The sequence below is a fragment of the Ahaetulla prasina genome, chromosome 3 (assembly GCF_028640845.1).
Source record: "Ahaetulla prasina isolate Xishuangbanna chromosome 3, ASM2864084v1, whole genome shotgun sequence".
Taxonomy (NCBI): domain Eukaryota; kingdom Metazoa; phylum Chordata; class Lepidosauria; order Squamata; family Colubridae; genus Ahaetulla; species Ahaetulla prasina.
Genome location: NC_080541.1, coordinates 19,450,206 through 19,468,602, shown reverse-complemented (window position 1 = coordinate 19,468,602; position 18,397 = coordinate 19,450,206). Strand labels below are relative to the sequence as shown.

The 18,397-nt window shown below is 46.3% G+C and overlaps 1 protein-coding gene across 4 annotated transcripts; it reads right to left on the bottom strand.

The window, feature by feature from the left end:
- Nucleotides 1–1,906: 1,906 nt before the first annotated feature.
- On the bottom strand, nt 1,907–17,495 carry ZHX1 (zinc fingers and homeoboxes 1). 4 transcript variants are annotated; one of them, XM_058175980.1, is made up of 5 exons: nt 17,373–17,495; nt 13,904–14,056; nt 10,378–10,491; nt 10,127–10,264; nt 1,907–5,708 (listed from the first exon to the last, which is right to left on the bottom strand). In XM_058175980.1, exon 5 carries the CDS (start codon nt 5,498–5,500, stop codon nt 2,897–2,899), a length of 2,604 nt encoding a protein of 867 aa, XP_058031963.1. In that variant the 5' UTR covers nt 5,501–5,708; nt 10,127–10,264; nt 10,378–10,491; nt 13,904–14,056; nt 17,373–17,495; the 3' UTR covers nt 1,907–2,896. The 4 variants fall into 4 exon arrangements, with proteins under 4 accessions (XP_058031963.1, XP_058031962.1, XP_058031964.1 ...); XM_058175979.1 differs by lacking the exon at nt 10,378–10,491; XM_058175981.1 differs by lacking the exon at nt 13,904–14,056 and having other exon boundaries at nt 17,373–17,462.
- Nucleotides 17,496–18,397: the final 902 nt, after the last annotated feature.

The window sequence follows — 18,397 nt, the reverse complement described above, 5'->3', positions numbered from 1 at the left end:
AAGGACTACATGTATTGCAATCTTTGGACATTAAGTTAATCGAAAGGACCAATTCTCCTTTGCTTTGCTCTTTTGTCAGTTTGACCGTCCACGAATCTGCAAGTCCAGACTTAGTAAAGCCAGCTGAATCACTTATGAAGTCTTAAATTATGCCAAATTATGGCCAAAGCTCATATGGTAATTTAGGCAGCAACATTTGCTGGTTCTTGCCGTTGTAACCATGACAAAAGCAACACGATTGCGCCTTTTCTTTTTATAGGTGGTGATGCACAAAAAAAAAAGGAACAAGGTGTGTGCTACAACTCTGCTTCTGTCAATCTGCCTCTACTTTCCCCCTCTCCTTATAGGAGTAGTAGGATTCAAATCCTGGCGCTACCGGTTTGCTACTGGGAGCGCGCAGGTGCACAGAAGTTTCTGCACATTTGCAGTGCGTTTTTGATGACGTCCGGGCAGGTGGGTGGAGCCTCCCGCCACTGCCCCTACCGGTTTGACCAAACCAGTGCGAACCGGTAGCAACCCATCCCTGCCTTATAGATACCACTGAGGGCAGGGCCCAGATATTTGGGGGAAGAGATCTTGCATGAAATTACAAAAATGGTTATCTTCTCAGGGTAAGAATCCAACAAAACTACAATCCTGCAAGTCTTTGCATATGTATAAAAGATTCTGATTATTTCTGGGAGAAAAAAACTTTATGGAATCAAGGGCTAGCCAGGCAGGTGCCTTACTGACATCCTGTTAAGAGAGACCTGACCCACCAAGATTAGCTGTCAACCTGCTGAACTGGTTTCAATCCCAACCTTGCATTTAGCACCTTCCAATCTTCTTTGGCAGGCAGAAATAGAATAGAATTTTTATTGGCCAAATGTGATTGGACACACAAGGTATTTGTCTTGGTGCATATGCTCTCAGTGTACATAAAAGAAGAAGAGAAAATATACCTTCATCAAGGTATTAAATGTTAAGGAATTCCAGCTGGTAGGTACATTTGGACCAGGGAACAGAGATATTCAGCTGGAAATGACTTGGTAGGAACCTGTGATTTATGGATTGTTTTCTGTTTGGGCAGAATCACTACCTCCTTCAGGTGGACATTCAGTGGTGGGTTCTAACCAGTGTTGCCACCGGTTTGCTTCGTGCATGGGCTTTGTGCGCGATCGGCATGCGCGTGCTCACTTTGCTGGCACGCATGCCACACTTACGCTTTGTGCAAGTGTATTCATTTTCTGAACAGCTGAGGCAGAGCAATCTTCAGCTGGGCTAAAAACGGAGGAATAAAGGAAGGTATAGCGCAGGGGTGGGCAGGAGGGCCCAGATGACGATCAGAGCGAACCGGTTCACTGTCACTTCAACATCTCCGCTACCAGCTCTCCCGAACCGGAGAGAACCGACAGCAACCCATCACTGCGGACATTCATCTTCTCTTAGGAGGGACACCAAAACCAAGTTTGATTGTCCAAAACAGAGGTTTTTCAACCTCGGCAACTTGAAGACACGTGGACTTCAACTCCCAGAATTCCCCTGCCAGCCATGAATTGTGGGAGTTGAAGTTTACACATGGAGACGTCAATGTTCTGGGAAGTGAAGCCCACACATCATCAAGCTGCCACAGCTGAGAAACACGGCTCCAAAGAGTCTTGACACAAGGGGGTAGAAGAGGACAACTGAAGGCATTCTGAAGACCAAAAAAATAAATAAAAAATCACGAGTCTTTGCTTTGCATAAGGCCCCTTGGGTGACCTCTCAGCCACGAAGTTTTCATTAAAGAAACTGTCCTGCAGAACTTTAGGGAAAATGGGTTTTCCACTGAAAACGTTTCTTTGAGAAGACGGAAGGAAAAAAAAGAACTGCACAATCAAAGCCACGTTTTTGGTATTGGCTGCATTAATTGATTCTAGTATTTAAATATGATATACACTGATTAGTTTTAATATAAAAACATACTTCGGACCCCAATTCCCTGAACACAGCTAGAGACGCACATTCGACAGGAGTTCTGTAAACCTAGTACACAGGCTCTTGTATGTAACAAAGATAGTCCTTTCCTCTAATTTCTTTTTTTTTAAAAAAAAACTCAAAAACCACAAGCAACTATCACCCTTCCATGGTTTCCCACCTTTGGTAACCTTTCTCCCCAAATCGTCTTATTTTTCTAGACTCAAGAGAGCTAAAGGGGTCACTGTGGCCAGCCACCTTCTCAGGGTAATAATAATCCAAATTAATGCATGTCCAACCGATGGTGGTTTAGTCTCAATACACCCATCGCTTCTCTGGAGAAATAATGAACTTACTCTTATCTATGGGGTTTTATCTCCCTCAACCTTCTACCACAATCTTGTCTTCCAGTAACTGAAATCTGTGATTTATCATCTTGCATGCTGGGAAGATAGCCAACAAATCTGGATTCTCTTCTTAGGAACCTAAAGTTTCTTGTGAAGGCTTTCTTATGTTTGGAGGGAAGAAAACTGACATGCAGCTTAGCAAGAGGGACGCCGTGAGCACTTTTCATTCAGTGACAATCCTTTCAGCCCAAAAAAGGTTATCATTTTCTTTTAAAAAAAAACAAAACAAAACCCCGAACCTCTTTCCTGACAGGATTTTTGGAAGCAAACGTAAGGCAATTGAGCACATAAGTCCCTTCAACGTGCCTCTATCAGCAGATATGGACAACGGCTAACTTTCTGGCGACTTGGGAAGTCATATGTTCCAAACTTGCTTTTTCCATTCCTGCCCCGCAAGTTTGCATGGGATTGCAAGAGTCAATCTCTCAATTCTGCCTTCAACGCGGAGCAAACTCAAAGTAGGCAATTGCTAGGCATAGAAGGTCAGCACCAATTGCTTGGCAAGGCCAATCACGTGGCAAGGTTGCATTCTGACAATGCCAAAGACGTCCACGTCAGTCTGATTTTGGCAACCTACGCCTAACGTGCCGTGGTGGCTCCCAGTTGTCGCTGTCATCTGTTTCTTCATCCTCCTCCTCCTCCTCTTCGTCCTCCTGCTCGTCCACCATCTCTTCTTCATCTTCTTCGTCAAACAGCTCAAGGCCAAGGTCGGCTCGCCTCTGCTTCTCTCCAAACCATTCCCTGACCTGCTCGTAGCCCATGTGCGACCTTGCAACCAGTTCGTCGAGATCCTGCTCATTAAGAAACTTATGTTTCAGGTAATAATCCTTGAGGATTGCTTTTCCAGTTTTAAACTTGATGACCGGGGTTCGGTCCCAAGATTTGAGCCTTTTATTGGACGTCTGCTGCCCGCGTGTCCGACCCCGACCCCTCCCCTTGGACCTTCCCCTCCCCCTCCGCCTGGAATGGCCTTGACCATTGGCACTGTTTGCGTTGTTCCCTTGATAGTAGTAGTACCATTTCAAGCCGCCATTTTTCCAGGCGTAGCGAGTGTCCCCAAACCAACTCACAATGTCCGTTCGATGAAGCCCCGTTTCTCGGGCCAACTTGTCATACTCCTCGGAAGAAGGCCACTGAGTTCGGATGAATGACATTTTGAGCATGTGCAATTGCTCTGGTGACTTTTTGGCCTGCTTCCCTGCCTTCAGAACTCCAAAGACTTCCCCTCCAGAGGTTTCCGCAGCAGCAATTTCCTTCTGACTCTCAGCATGACCTTCAAACAATTCCTCACCTTCTTCTGCAGAACCACTAGTTTTTTTCTGTTCTGCAAACCAAGCTTCTATCTCTTCCCTCACCAGCTTTGTTTCCGAACTTACCCTGTTCAGTTCGTCCTCAGAAAGGACTGGGTGGTTGTGGAAACTGTCCTGGAGGACTTTAAGTTGCTCCACAGTCTTGTCTTTGAACTTCTGAGAGCTCAAATCCGAGGTTGCAGAAGACTGCTTCTGGGGTGGCTGAACCAGCATGGGGGGTTCACTCGTTTCGTCGCTGGAGTCAATAACGATAGTGCAGGAATCGCTGTTCTGATGATTGTGATAATTGTGCTTTGAATTCCTCTGATTGTACCTGGTATCGCTGAACCATTTTTTAATCTCCCCTTTGGTCAACCCTGTGGTTTCCATCAGCCGGATTATCTCCGAATCGAGAGGGAAGTGACTTTTCAGATAGCTGACTTTTAATTCCATCAGCTGTTCCTTCGTCTTCTTCGCCCGGACAGCAACCGCGTCAATGTTGGTGGTGGCTGCGGCCGCCACCACCTCTGATTTTGTAAGCTGGGGCGCGGGAACAGCCGCTACTTGCTTACTTTCGGGAACAGGCTGCGTAGCTTGGCCCTGGGCTTTCTGCAGTTGAGCTGGGTTTGGAACGCCTGCCATCGCCAAGGCAATGGGGGCCGTCACAGGAAGCGTGCCAGTTCCTGTCACTTGCGTAAGGACGAGGCCTGGTTGGCCGACGATTTGACAAGTCTGCAAAATGGAAGGCAGACCGTTGCCGGCTGCCGAAATATGCGCTGGAATCACCGTAATTGTCTGAGGAACAGTATGCACCGTGCCGTTAAACTGCTTCCTTCTTGCCTCCTCTACTTCTTCCGGGGTCCAGCTCACCCCGTGTTTTAAGCGTTGGGCGGAGAACCAGATTTTGATTTGTTCCTCGGTGTATTTAGCTTGAGTAGCCAGAAGCGCGATTTCCGACACAGTTGGATATGGGAATTTATTGTAAGTGTTCTGCAGGAGAGGGTTGTTATCCAAAGCGGTGTTATAGGCTGGGATGCTATTAATAGGGATCAAGACTTTAGAAATTAAATTAGATGTCGGCGGAGAGGCGAGGGTAGTGATCACCTGAGCAGGCTGAATCACTGCGGTGGGGTTCACAACTGTGGGGGCTGCTTCCCCTGCTGAGGAATTATCTGTGTTGGTATCTGAACTTGCAGTGGCTCCTTTTTCTACAATTTCTTCACACTCCGCATCAGTGTCGCCACCATCTTTTTCTTCCGTGGGATCATCCTCAGTGGCGTTGTGAAAAACCACAATTCGCTTTGTTTCATTCTTATTCTTCATCATTTTCATTATGGGGGTTTTGCTGATGGAGATGCCGGTCAATTGGCTTTCTGAGCCTTCCGATTCTTCTCCCGTTTTCTCCTCCTGGACAAAACTCCCATCGAAAGTCAGGTCATTCACCGTTTGCTCGAAGATGGTCTGGTTGTTGCGTTTGACCATGTTCAGCTTAAAGTTCTCCTCTCCGGGATGGTATTTGGTATTATGTTCCGAAAGAGCATCATACCGCTTGGTCACAAATTTGCATTCAAAGCAGACGTAAGATGAGCTGAGGACTACGTTGGGGTGCTCAGAATCCACGTGGAAAGTAAACATATTTAAATCAGGAGTCTGGAAGGTACAGTATTTGCATTCGTAGCCGCCTTCAACTTTTTTATTTAGCTGGCTGTCTGAATCGGCACATTCTCCAGAGTCCTCATCGCTTGACACGCTTCCTGCAGAGGTCATCACTGGTAAGACCTCCTCAACATCTGATATGGCTTCTAGATCCATATCCGGCTCTCTCGCCGGGACCATGCAAGGCACCGTGGATTTTCGTTTGCTCGCCATTTCGTCTCCGATGAAAAGGCAATGAGCCAAACCAATTCAAGTTTCAACCCTTCAAGCTTTCCAGAGGCTCTGGGCACTACAGCCCTGCAGGGTGGCTTCTCCCAATTTCGGCCTTTAGCAGCATCGCCATAGTGCAATTCAGTAAGACAACTTGCCGTCCGAAGGAAAAGGCAATGAGCAGCAACTTCTTAACAACTCTCCGTGCACCCTGGATTTAAAAAAAAAAGAAAAGGGAAAAGGGGGAAAATGAGGTACATTTTTTAAAAGAGTTGTTTTCATTATATGAGGCCATATGCATTTGAGTCAATCTCATTCAGACTCTGAAAACCAACTGAGGTTCTTCTAAGGCTGGGATCTTAAACCCTCCTGGGCCACGGCCGATTTGGAACTGGGCCATGCAAGCAGCGGGCAAGCATACACACACAAAAAGCTCCACTTGTGTGACTGCTGGGCACCTGGGCAAAACTTCATTTGTGCACACGGAGGGCGCACGTACCCACCACTTGTGCAAATGGAGCTGTGCGCACACACAAAACCATCTCCTCTTCCCCTCCCTGCCAGTCCACAAAAGCTGGAACAGCTTGTTCTGTCCCCCCACCTCAGTCCGGGAGGCATGCGAAATGACTCAATTAGCCAGCAATTTAGTCCACGGCAGCTATCAGCTCTGGCAGCAAACCAGGAAGTCAGGAACAAAACAGCAATCCAAGCCAAATGCTCAGTCAAATCGTTCAGTTCAAGTTTTCTCCAGTCAGTTTGATTTGTCCGTCACAAAGTAGTAGAGCAGCCCCTCCTGCTTTTATACCCTGTGAGGTGTGGCTCCGTGACTCAGCACTTTCTAGGCCTGCTCCACCCCTTCTTCTGTTGTGCCCGCCTCTCTTGTCTATGAAACCTGGGATCTAACCAGGACTGATTGTCCACAGCTGGGTCTGGGAGCATTACCTGGGTGGGGGGAGATACAGGAGACAGAGGCCTCGTTACTTCCTTCACCTGGCCTGCCTCTGGCTCCTGGAGCTGAGCCAGAGAGGCTGGCCCTGCGGAGGGGAGCCCTGACGGACCTTCCCCCTCACTCTGAGTCACTCTCTGGCAGGGGGACAGAGCCACAACACAGCTGTTCTAAGCAGTTTCCTTTATTGTTCCTCATGTATGGGCAGAAATCTTGCCAAAGTAAAGCAGAAGTCTTGCACCAATAAAACACTTACTCTGGGAACTCGTAGGAAGGATTTTCATCTGGCATGCAACATGTGTCTGCAAAGAACTTAATGGTGCGCATCTTTAAGGAAGCCTGAATTTTAACTAGCCTAACAAATGTGATCTTAAGTCTGAAATCTTGCTTCTATTAAGGGATGGGATGGAATGGATCTGGCTCGCAGGGTGCTTGATCTGGCCCGTGGGGCCGCCCTGGAAACTGTGAAGGACTGGTCCACAGTGCCTCTGCCAGTGAAAACGGAGCTCGCAAGGACCACACATGGTCCTCCTGAGCTCCGTTTTCCCTGGCAGAGGGTTGCAGAAGGCCGTCCCAGCCAAAAACGGAACGCATGAACCCGTTTTTGCTGGCAGAGCGCTCGAGCCAGCACAGGCACCTTCGACAAGAGTGACGTAAAGCTGGCTATGCCCACCTCGGTCCCTGAGATTAAACACAATCCTGATGCGGCTCTCAATGAAATAAGAGTTTGACACTCCTGTGCTAGCTGGACAAACTGCATGTCTGGTAGATCAGTGGTCTCCAACCTTAGCAACTTTAAGCCTGGAGGACTTCAACTCCCAGAAAGCTGGCTGGGGAATTCTGGGAGTTGGAGTCCTCCAAGCTTAAAGTTGCCAAAATTGGATACCCCTGTGGTAGATCACTGTGTCCTTCAGTCTAAGTCACAATTTAGAAGAAGGAATGTCTTCTACAGCAGTTCCCCGGCATTTCTGGGTTGGCGGCCTGGAGCAGGGAGAGGGGGGAAAGAGGAATGGTTTTGTGGGAAGGTCATGCACATGCGCATGCACATCGCAAACACCCATTGCTCTCCCGAGTGGGGCTCTGAGAACCTGCCACAATACTTGTGTGAGTGGGGCCGCAGACGTTTGCATGAGTGGGCTGCTTGTGTTCCTGTGCATGCATGTGCACATGTGCGCACTCCTCCCACAAAACCGTTCCCTTTTTCCCCCCTCATGCGAGGGGGGGTTCCCCCTCGCACTGCCTCGCACCAACCAGTTATTCACACGGCCCAGTGGCCAAAAGGCCGCAGCCCTGTAGTGGGCCGTGGCCCGCAGATCGGGGACCCCTGTCCTACAGATTTCAAAATACAATCGCTTCCCCTTTGATAGATGTTTTTGCCTAAGAAATAGGGCTCTGGAATGTGTGCAAGTGTTAAGGTAATACTGGCCAGTAATTCTTTGAAGCGCTTGGTTTCCTTTAACAAGATTGAGATAATATAATTAGCCTGTCTTACCTCCAGTCTCTGTGAGAGAAAAGAACCTGCCCTATCATTGTTTAGGAGGGGTTTAGCCCTGGAAGTTGTAAATAATTATCTGTGAGCTTCTGCTGCCTCTAAGATAAGGGCTGAGTAGCCTTATGTACGCAGATACAACTCTTTGGATGTTTGGAAGCCAATTTTTTCACTCCATTCTTCTGGATCCGTTTAGAGAATGAAGAAAATAAGTGAAGGATTTCACATTTTACCACAGCTGTAACTACAGTAGGAAATAGCAGATTTCAGACCAAAGCAACAGCAGGAAGTTATGATCCCAGCTGATGGCTTTTCTAACTCAAGTTTTTTTCCCGTTTGTAGACAATTTTTAAAACTAATTAAACCGAGGCAAACAACCCCATCAGTTAATCTGTACAAACAGTCCTTGTTTACCAATTACTCTTTCAGCAGCTGTTCAAAATTACAAGGAGAGCAAAAAAAAAAAAAGGAGACTTATGACCGGTTCTCGAAGTTGTGACTGTCACAGCCATGTAATAACAACAACAACAACAACAACAGAGTTGAAAGGGACCTTGGAGGCCTTCTAGTCCAACCCCCTGCCCAGGCAGGAAACCCTACACCATTTAAGACAAATGGTTATCCAACATTTTCTTAAAAATTTCCAGTGTTGGAGCACCCACAACTTCTGGAGGCAAGTTGTTCCACTTATTAATTGTTCTAACTATCAGGAAATTTCTCCTTAGTTCTAGGTTGCTTCTTTCTTTGATCAGTTTCCACCCATTGCTTCTTCTTCTACCCTCAGGTGCTTTGGAGAATAGGTTGACTCCTCCTTCTTTGTGGCAGCCCCTGAGATATTGGACCACTGCTATCATGTCTCCCCTAGTCCTTCTTTTCATTAAACTAGACATACCGAGTTCCTGCAACCTGCAACCGTTCAAAATGTAATTTTGATATGGCTGCTTAGCAACTACAGCATAATCATGTGATTGTTACTTGCGATCTTCACAACCAGCTTTGGACGAGCAAAGTCAATGGGGAAGCTAGCAAGAAGTCACAAGTCACAGTCCAGTGACGTTGTCCTTAATGCCCATGAGGGATTCACTTAAAAGGCCACTAGTGGAATGGCTGTTGTAAGTTGGTATGGTCATGCAATGTTTTGCTTTATGATGGGCATCATTTAGTGACCAATTTGCCAGTCCCAATTACAGTAATTAACTTAGGCCCACTTATATTAAAAGTGGTATTCGGGCAGAGGCCTTTGAATTAGTCCGCTGTTGATGCTTCTATTGCTGGAAACGAAGATGCTCTTCAGGTAGTCCTTGACATATGACCATGTCATATGTGCCTCTGTGGCTCAGACTGCTAAGACAGTCTGTTATTAACACAGCTGCTTGCAATTACTGCAGGTTCTAATCCCACCAGGCCCAAGGTTGACTCAGCCTTCCATCCTTTATAAGGTAGGTAAAATGAGGACCCAGATTGTTGGGGGCAATAAGCTGACTTTGTATATAAATATACAAATAGGGTGAAGACTATTGCTAACATAGTGTAAGCCGCCCTGAGTCTTCGGAGAAGGGTGGGATATAAATGCAAAAAAAATAAATAAAAAAAATTGAGCCCCCAATTTTTCTTGCTAAGGTGAGACATTTGTTAAGTGAGTTTTGTCTTATTTTACGACCTTTCTTGCCCCAATTGCTAAGTGAATCACTGCAGTTGTTAAGTTAGTAACCCACTTGTGAAAATGAATCTGGCTTTCCCATTGTCTGCAAAAGGGGATCACGTGACCCCGGGACACAGCAACCGTCATAAATCTGAGTCAATTGCCCAGCATCTGAATTTTGATCACGTGACCATGGGGATGCCACAACGGTCCTAAGTGTGGGAAATGGTCATAAGTCCCTTTTTTCAGTGCCGTTGTAACTTCAAACATTCACTAAATGAACTGCTGTAAGTCAAGGACTCTCGGTACTCGTTATTTTGCATTTCTTCTGAATAAAGAATAAATAAAAGAGGAAGCTGTGAAATCAGGAGATTTAAAGCAAGCCTAAGGAAGGAAATCAGGAGGTGGAGTAAGATGAAGAGCGTTTATGGTGTAAAACTATCTTATTTACTTAACAGAAGTCTTACTAATCATAAAGCCCCATAATGGGGCATTTTTCTAAGTCAATTAACAAGATTTGCGGCTATTAGGTTGAATTCTACACACATTTACCTGAATTCTATAGCACTTGCCCCTGAAGAAGTGGTTGAAGTCAATGAAAACATATGCAGTAGTCCTTCATTTAGCGACTTGCAACAGTGATGAAAAAGCAATTTTGTGACCAATCCTCATAGTATGGTCTTTGCAGGTCTGTAAAGCAAACGAAAGGTGAAGTAAGACGATAAGCACCGTTGTGGTTTCAGTTAGAGACTGCTTAACAACTAAGTTGCCAGTCCCATTTGTGGTCACTAAATGTGGATTACCTGTATCGCATTGTATTTGTTGTTCTTCAAAGGGCCGTAAGACTCTTTTCCTTTTTCTGAAGCATAGACCCAACACTAGCACTGATGATGTTACCTAGTTGGGTAATGAAACATCTGAAAGAAAACAACCAAGCTCAGAGGATACCAAGGATCCCTCAGACCTAATACTGTTTTTCCCTCCAAGAAGTCATTTCTGAATATAGATGGGATAGATTCCCTATAGTTCTTCTAAGCTGATAATCATGCAGAAAAGGGAGATGTTTAGCTCACGGGTGAAATCCAGCAGATTCTGACAGGTTCTGGAGAACCGGTAGTGGAAATTTTGAGCAGTTCGGAAAACTGGCAAATACCACCTCTGGCTGGCCCCAAAGTGGGGAGGGAATGGGGATTTTGCAGTATCCTTCCCCTGGAGTGAGGTGGGAATGGATATTTTGCAGTATCCTTCCCCTGGCACACCACCAAGCCACGCCATGCCCACCAAACCACGCCCATAGAAGAGGCAGTAAAAAAAAATTGGATTTCATCACTGGTTTAGCTGAAGAAAATGAGAGACTGACTTTTTAAAGTCTTTCTAGCATCAATGAGAGTAGTTGTTCCTGATCTTCATAAACCCATTTCCTGACAGTTAGAACAATTAATGAGTGGAACAACTTGCCTGCAGAAGTTGTGAATGGTCCAACACTGCAATTTTTAAAGAAAATGTTGGATAACCATTTGTCTGAAATGATGTAGGGTTTCCTGCCTGGGCAGGGGGTTGGACTAGAAGACCTCCAAGAACCCTTCCAACTCTGTTATTATTATTATAACCCCTTTTCTTTCCCAGGAATTCCACAAGTTCAATTTCCAAATGGGTTTAAAATAGGTCTTAATCTCTACTGTACCCTCATGTAAATGGGGGGGATGAAAAATACGAGTTACCCAATCACATATTAAGGATACAAATCTTAAAATGTTAATAGTATCTATAATACGGATCGTTTCTTAACTTATGACCACAAGTGAGCCCAAAATTTCTGTTGCTAAGGGAGACATTTGTTACGAGCTTTCTTGCCACATTTGTGGAGTGAATCACGACAGTTGTTAAGTTAGTGACAAGACTCCCACTTGTCAGAAAATCGCAAAAAGCGATCACATGACTCCAGGACCATGCGACCATTATAAATATGAGTAATTTGCCAAGCATCTGAATTCTGGTCATGTGACCACGGGGAAAAGTTAAAATGGTTGTTAAGTGTGAAAAACGGTCATTAAGTCCCTTTTTTCAGTGCTGTTGTAACTTTGAACGGTCACTAAATGAAATGTTGTTGGAAACTACCTGTAAATTACTTAGTCTTGGGGTTTGTATAACTGAGAAAAGAATCCGGAAGTTTCAGTTTTGGAACTTCATTCATCGTATGCCAGTTTCCTTATGCTAGTAAAGAACTTTGAAAGACAATGGATTTCAAAGTTCTTTACTAGCATAAGGAAACTGGCACATGATGAGTGAAGTTCCAAAACTGAAACTTCCAGATTCTTTTCCCAGTTATACAAACCCCAAGAGTCCCACCCCACTAACCCCTTTGCCGGTCACATGGTCCAACGTTCTTCCACTTTATTCGAAACCTCTTCTTGCCACTCCTGCAGATGCGAACACAATCCAACCTTGACCGCTTGAAGAATGTAACCATACCCATCACACCCCCTTCTTCCCCTCAGGGGAGAAATGTGGCAGCGTCTGGAAACCTACGGCTTAGTATGGTTTCCAGGCCTGACACTTAGGGTATCTCAGGCAGTGGAAGGCCTTAGGCCAGACTATTCATATTTGTCCATGCAGTATTGTTTTCCTGTCCTACTGGGCTGAGGTAACAAAAGGGTTCTGTGAGGCGATGTTACTACAGGCACGCATCCTTGAAGAGTGTGAACTTCATTCTTTGCCCACTTGCACAAACAACAGCTTCTGTGACGATGTTTTTGATGCTGAGGCACATAAACACGTTGTGTGACCAATGCCATCTAAGCTCCCTGTTGGGGTAAAGTGCAGAATCCATCATGGCCTTGAGTGAACATTACCTACACACTCAGGAAAATCATGCTAGGAGTCAGGGGTGTCGAACTGGATTTCTTTAAGGGTCCGATTAGCATTGTAGTTCTCTGCCATGGGCCTGCCACGGGGAAAAGGGGCGGGGGGTTGGTCTGGATACCCTCCTGCAGCACTTTGCTAGCCAAAACGGGGCACGGGCAGGGGTGAAATGCTCCTAGTTCGGACCGGATCACCCGATCCAGTAGCAATGGCGGCAGGTGGTTCGGAGAACCGGTAGCAAAAATCCCTGCCCCCCCACATGCCCAGCTGAGCCACATGATCATTAGAGGTTTTTTTTTACTTTTAAAAGCATTTTTTCTTCAGCCGAAACAATGCTTTTAAAAGTTAAAAAAAAAAGCCTCCGATGATCACGCAGCTCAGCTGGGATTGTTAGAGCCTTTTAGAAGATTTTTTCTACAACCTCTTCGGCCAAAGAGGTTGTAGAAAAAATGCTTTTAAAAGGCTCTGACGATCCCAGCTGAGTTCCCTGATCGTCAGAGGCTTTTTTTTCTTTTAAAGGCAAAAAAAAAAGGCTTTTAAAAGAAAACAAGAGCCTCTGATGGTCAGGCAACTCAGCATTTTTAAAAGCATTTTTTTACAACCTCTTCAGCCGAAGAGATTGTAGAAAAAATACTTTTAAAAGTAAAAAAAAAAAAAAGTTGGCCACGCTCACCCAGTCATATTACCTCCCACCAAGCCACGCCCACAGAACTGGTAGTAACAAATTTCACCACTGGGCGTGGGGAACTGCCTGTGCCAACCCCCCGTGCCCTGTTTTGGCTGCCAGAGGCACCGCGGGCCGATCCTTTGCTATTTCCAGGCCAGATTTAAGCACCCTGGGGCCCGGATCTGGCCCATGGGCCTTGAGTTTGACACCCCTATACTAGGTGATCTTTCTTAAATATGATAAGCACCTTTCTCATTGTAGAGCCAATAGTGGCCTCTTTTTCGATTTGGTTTTTCAAGACAAAAATGAAAAGCAATAGGAGATGAGGAGAAAAAGACTGTAGGATGAAAATGATTTTTGTCCAACACAGCACTCAACTTACGACCTGTCGTAACTAAGCCTGTCGTAAGTCGAGGCTTTGAGTGACCAGACCCAATTTTTCAGCATTTTGGTCATTAAACAAACACTGTGATTGTTAAGCAAATACCACAATCGTTAAGCAAATCCAATTTCCACAATGGGCATTTTTTCCCCCAGAAACCAGAAGTAAACACCCGAAGCTGGCAAAAAACACCACAAATCATGGCCACGGGGATGCTGCAAATGTCTGTAAATTTGAGCCGGTTGCCAAGTGTCAAAATGCAGAGATGTATGTGAGACTTTCATAACTTTAACAACAGACCCTAAGTAACTTTTGAGGGTCCTTTGTAACTTCAAACGCTTGTTAAGTGACTAGTCGTAAGTTAAGAACTCCCTATAAACCCTGCCCTCAAATTAAGCTAGTTGTAGCCCAAGAGTACCTATCATGAGTTCAGGTATTTTTCCAGAGTTCTAGAACTTTCTGTTTGCATATGCTTGATTTAGGTCTCCTCCAAGGTTCCAGCTGTTTCTATCCGTCAGTCCTTGGGATGAAAGCATGAGCATCATTTATCCCACAGTGATCATCGCTTGGTCTGAAAAACAAAATGGCGCACGCTTTGCTGAAAAATAGCATGACCAGGCTACATTAAGTCCAAGAAACACAACTTGGCAGTGTAGGAACAAAGAACCATTTCCCCCTAATTTATGGGAAAGATTTCTGTCAGCTCAAGACAGAGTGACCGGACAGATTTTTATTTATTTATTCTGTATGACGTAATAGATTTAACGCATAATGCATAAAATTCACAAAAACAACATATAAAATGTGTATCGAAATACAGGCAGTCCTTAACTTACAACAGTTTGTTTAGTGAACGAACTGAAAAAGTTGACTTATGACAGTTTTTCACACACCCATTGCAGCAGCCCCATGGTGACGTGACCAAAGTTTAAACTCTTGGCAACTGACTCATATTCATGACGATTGTCGTGTCACAGGATCATCTGACAAGCAAAGTCAATGGGGAAGCCAGATTCATTTAACAGCCATGTTACTAATTTGACAACGCAGTGATTTACATAACAGCTGTGGCAGGAAAAGTCAACCATGGCCCAAAATTCACTTAATGGCTGCCTCACTTAGCAACATAAAATTTTGGGGTCAATGTTGATCGTAAGTTGAGGGCTACCTGTATAAAACACCAGAACTGTGAATTGTTTTAAAAACTGACACAATGTGAATGATGAATTAAAATGATGAATAAAATTAGATTATGTATGAGCAATTAGTAGAGTGGTTAAACCTCTGCCCAGGTATGTAGATCGTTTAGCCATTGGAGAACAGCGCCCTCAAGATGATGTAGTTCTTGCTGGGATCTAGGGAAACTTCTGAGGGGGCATCCCCCGTTGCAATATGATATAGTTTGTGGGACATTCCCACAGCCACAGTGCCATATAGACTAGCCTCCTTGTGATGCATCCTTGGGAATGTGACTTTGTCACAGCTAAATAGTCTACACGAGGTTTGGAGAACCATGGCCCTTTTATGACTTGTGGATTTCAACTCCACAAGTGGAGTTGAAGTCCACAAATAATAAAAGGGCCATGGTTCCCCCACCCTTGGTTTACACATACTGGCCGCTAGGCCTCACAAGGATCTTCCAGCAAGAGGCAACAGCATGAATACTGACTGGACAGAGTGTGAAATGTGGACAGGGTTTGCCCCACTCCATCCTCTTGTGCTTCTCTCCGGCAACCTAAATCTTAAAATTTCCCATAGTCCATCTTTACTTTAATTCTACAGTCTCCATGGTTGCCATGGTAATTGTGGCTTATTATAAAACACTTCCCTTCTAAGAGACAAGAAGTTGCTTTCGATGGCCCAGATAATCAAGTAGCATCCCAGCCTGTTTCTTCCCCCTTAGGTGGGTGGGCACCTCAAGAAAATGCTGACTTCTACCAGGATTATTGGTCTAAACATCAGCACGGCCCAAGCAGCCCAGAAAATATGAATGAATGACTTGTGCACTTCAACTCCCAGAATTCCTCAGCCAGTATGCTCTGGCTGAGGAAATCTGGGAGTTGTAGTCCACAAGTCGTAAAGTTGCCAAGGTTGGAGACCCTAGTCCAATCCCCTGCCCAAGGCAGGAGACCTTATTCCATGATAGTGGTGATTCCCATATACTTTTTAAAAAAAAAATGCAAAGAACCTTTTTGGCAAAAGAGTGACCTGGAGGCCATAGGCAGGTGGATGCCCAAAAGGGAGGGGTCCTATCTGGCCCCCCAGATTACAGAGTTGGAGGTGGGAAGCCCATCTCAAAGCCCTGATTGAGCACTATAAGCGTGGAGAAATTCTTCTGCCCACCATCTTGATACTCCAGAAGAAATAGGAAAACCCCTACAATAAATTTGAGTACAGGCAATCCTCGATTTACAACAGTTCATTTAGTGACCATTCAAAGTTGTGACAGCACTTTAAAAAGTAACTTATGACCATTTTTCACACTTACGACCATGGCGGCATCCCCATGGTCACAGGATCAAAGTTCAGATGCTTAGCAATCGATTCATATTTAGGACTGCTGCAGGTTCCCAAGGTCAGGTGATCTCCTTTTGCAAACTTCTGACAAGCAAAAAGTCAATGGGGAAACCAGATTCACTTCACAACTGAATTACTCACTTATTAGTAAGATTAATTATTAGTATTAGTTATTATTATTATTACTAAATTAAGTTATCAACTGCAGCGATTCACTTAACAACTATGGCAAGAGAGATCATAAAAGGGGGCAAAATTCAGTTAACAAATGTCTCACGTCACAACAGGAATTTTGGGCTCTATCGCGGTCGTACGTTGAGGACCACCTTTGTACAGTGAACGGATCGCAGAAAACCATTCACGGAAACTATATTCAATTTATGCCAGCCCTGTTCACCTCCCCTCCAACCTGGGGGGTGGTGTGTGTGTCAAACTCACCCACCTCTCCTTGAAGCCTGTGGATACTGCAGAGGGCACCCTAAACTGCAGCAGCTACCACACGTTTTGTCTTCCAGGTGGAGATGCACCGTTGGCGTTGGCCAACCCAACAGCCCGATGTGCAAGGCATCCCCGCATCGATCTCTTTTCTATTTATTTATTCCCCACCACCACCACCAAGCGAACCCAAAGGGGCGGTGGGAACATTTCTACCACGGCTTAGTTAGTTCTCGCTTCCTTCCCAGAACGGGCCTGGATCTGGCCCCACCGCCACCCTCTCTCTCTCTCTCTCCCTCTCGTCCTTCCAGTTTCCTCCACCACCTCTGAATCATCGCAAAACCAGTACACAACCCGCTCCAAACAATAGAGGCGGCGGGCTGATGGGGAGCTGGGTGGTGGTGGTGCTTTTTTGCTTGCCAAAGGAGGCCAACTCTTTGGCAATACTTGCTGGGATCCATCCTTTTTTTTTTTTTTTGGCTATTAAATTCTCTAAATTTGGGGTTCTCCCCCCTCCACTCTTTTCCCTACTGGGGTTCCCTACCCAGTTCGGTTCCCAAGGAGGGGCAGAAAATCTGGGGGGTGGGGAGGAAAGTGCCGCCCTTGGCTCTTCTCGCCCTGCTTCCCAAAGCGATTCGGGATCTTAGGGATCTTCCCGGGGCGTGGGGGGGGCGGGGGGAGAAGCGACCCTCCTCGCCCTCGTCTCTCTCGGCTTCGAGATCTCCGGTTGTTTGTATGGAAGGAAAGGCGGGCGAGGGCTTTTGCCTTCTTCAGCCCGCCGTCGTCCCCGGGGTGCGGGTGGGTAGGCGGGTGGGTGGGGGCACGGGGATCCCTCTCCCGACCACCGGACTCGGTTGATACGTCCAGCGCCAAAGATCCGCTGCAAAAAAAAAAAAAAGAAAAAAAAAGCGAGCGAGAAAAAAAAATATCCCTACCTGGCAAAATGTTTTTGCAGGCTGCGGTGGAGTCCTCGGATTGTGCCCGTTCAGGGAAAGTCCGCCATCTTGCATTAAAAAAAAAAACCCTACTGCACTTTTTGGGGAGGGGAGGGGGGGGAAGTGATGCTTTGTGAACTTTGAACTGGAATCCAGCTTTTTTTTTTTTTTTTGAGGTGGGGGGGTTGAGGAGGAGGAGGGGAGGAAAAAAAAAAACCCAACAAACAAACAAACTTCCTTCCCCGAGTCACTTTTTTTCCCACCCAGCTTGCAAAATCCGCCTGGGAAAGTAACGCGCCGTCCGGAGCTCTGAAACGCATCTGGTTTATGAAGCGGGGAGGGAGAAGGAAGGGGGAGGAGGGAGGAGCGAGCGCTTCAAGCGGCGGGGGAGAATGAGGGGGCATGTCGGCATCCCGCTATATGGTCAATCCGGAGGAAGGACGGGCGGGGGCGGGGCCAGCCCTCCTTTGCAAGCGTCTCTAACTGTGCCGTCCCCCCCCCCCCGAGTGTGGGAAACCAGGCAAGGGGGGGGTGGGGTCGCCGCCTCTCTTGCAGCCACCCGGCGCAAAAGAAAGCAAGGGCCTGATTGCCCGCGGCGACGTTCGGCGGGGCGGGAAAGGAAAGGAAAGACAGGAGGAGAAGGGAGGGGAGGGGAGGGGAAAGGAAAGGAGGGGGAGTGGAAACGGAAGAAGGAAAGGAAAGGGAAATGGAAGTGAGGGAAGGAAGGAGAGGGAAAGGAAAGGAGGGGAGGAAACGGAAGAAGGAAAGGAAAGGGAAATGGAAGTGAGGGAGGGAAGAGGAGGGGAAAGAAAGGGAGGGGGAGTGGAAACGAAAGAAGGAAAGGAAAGGAAAATGGAAGTGAGGGAAGGGAAGGGAGAGGGGAAAGGAAAGGAGGGGGAGGGGAAACGGAAGAAGGAAAGGAAAGGGAAATGGAAGTGAGGGAAGGGAGGGGAGGGGAAAGAAAAGGAGGGGGAGGGGAAACGGAAGAAGGAAAGGGAAATGGAAGTGAGGGAAGGGAGAGGGAG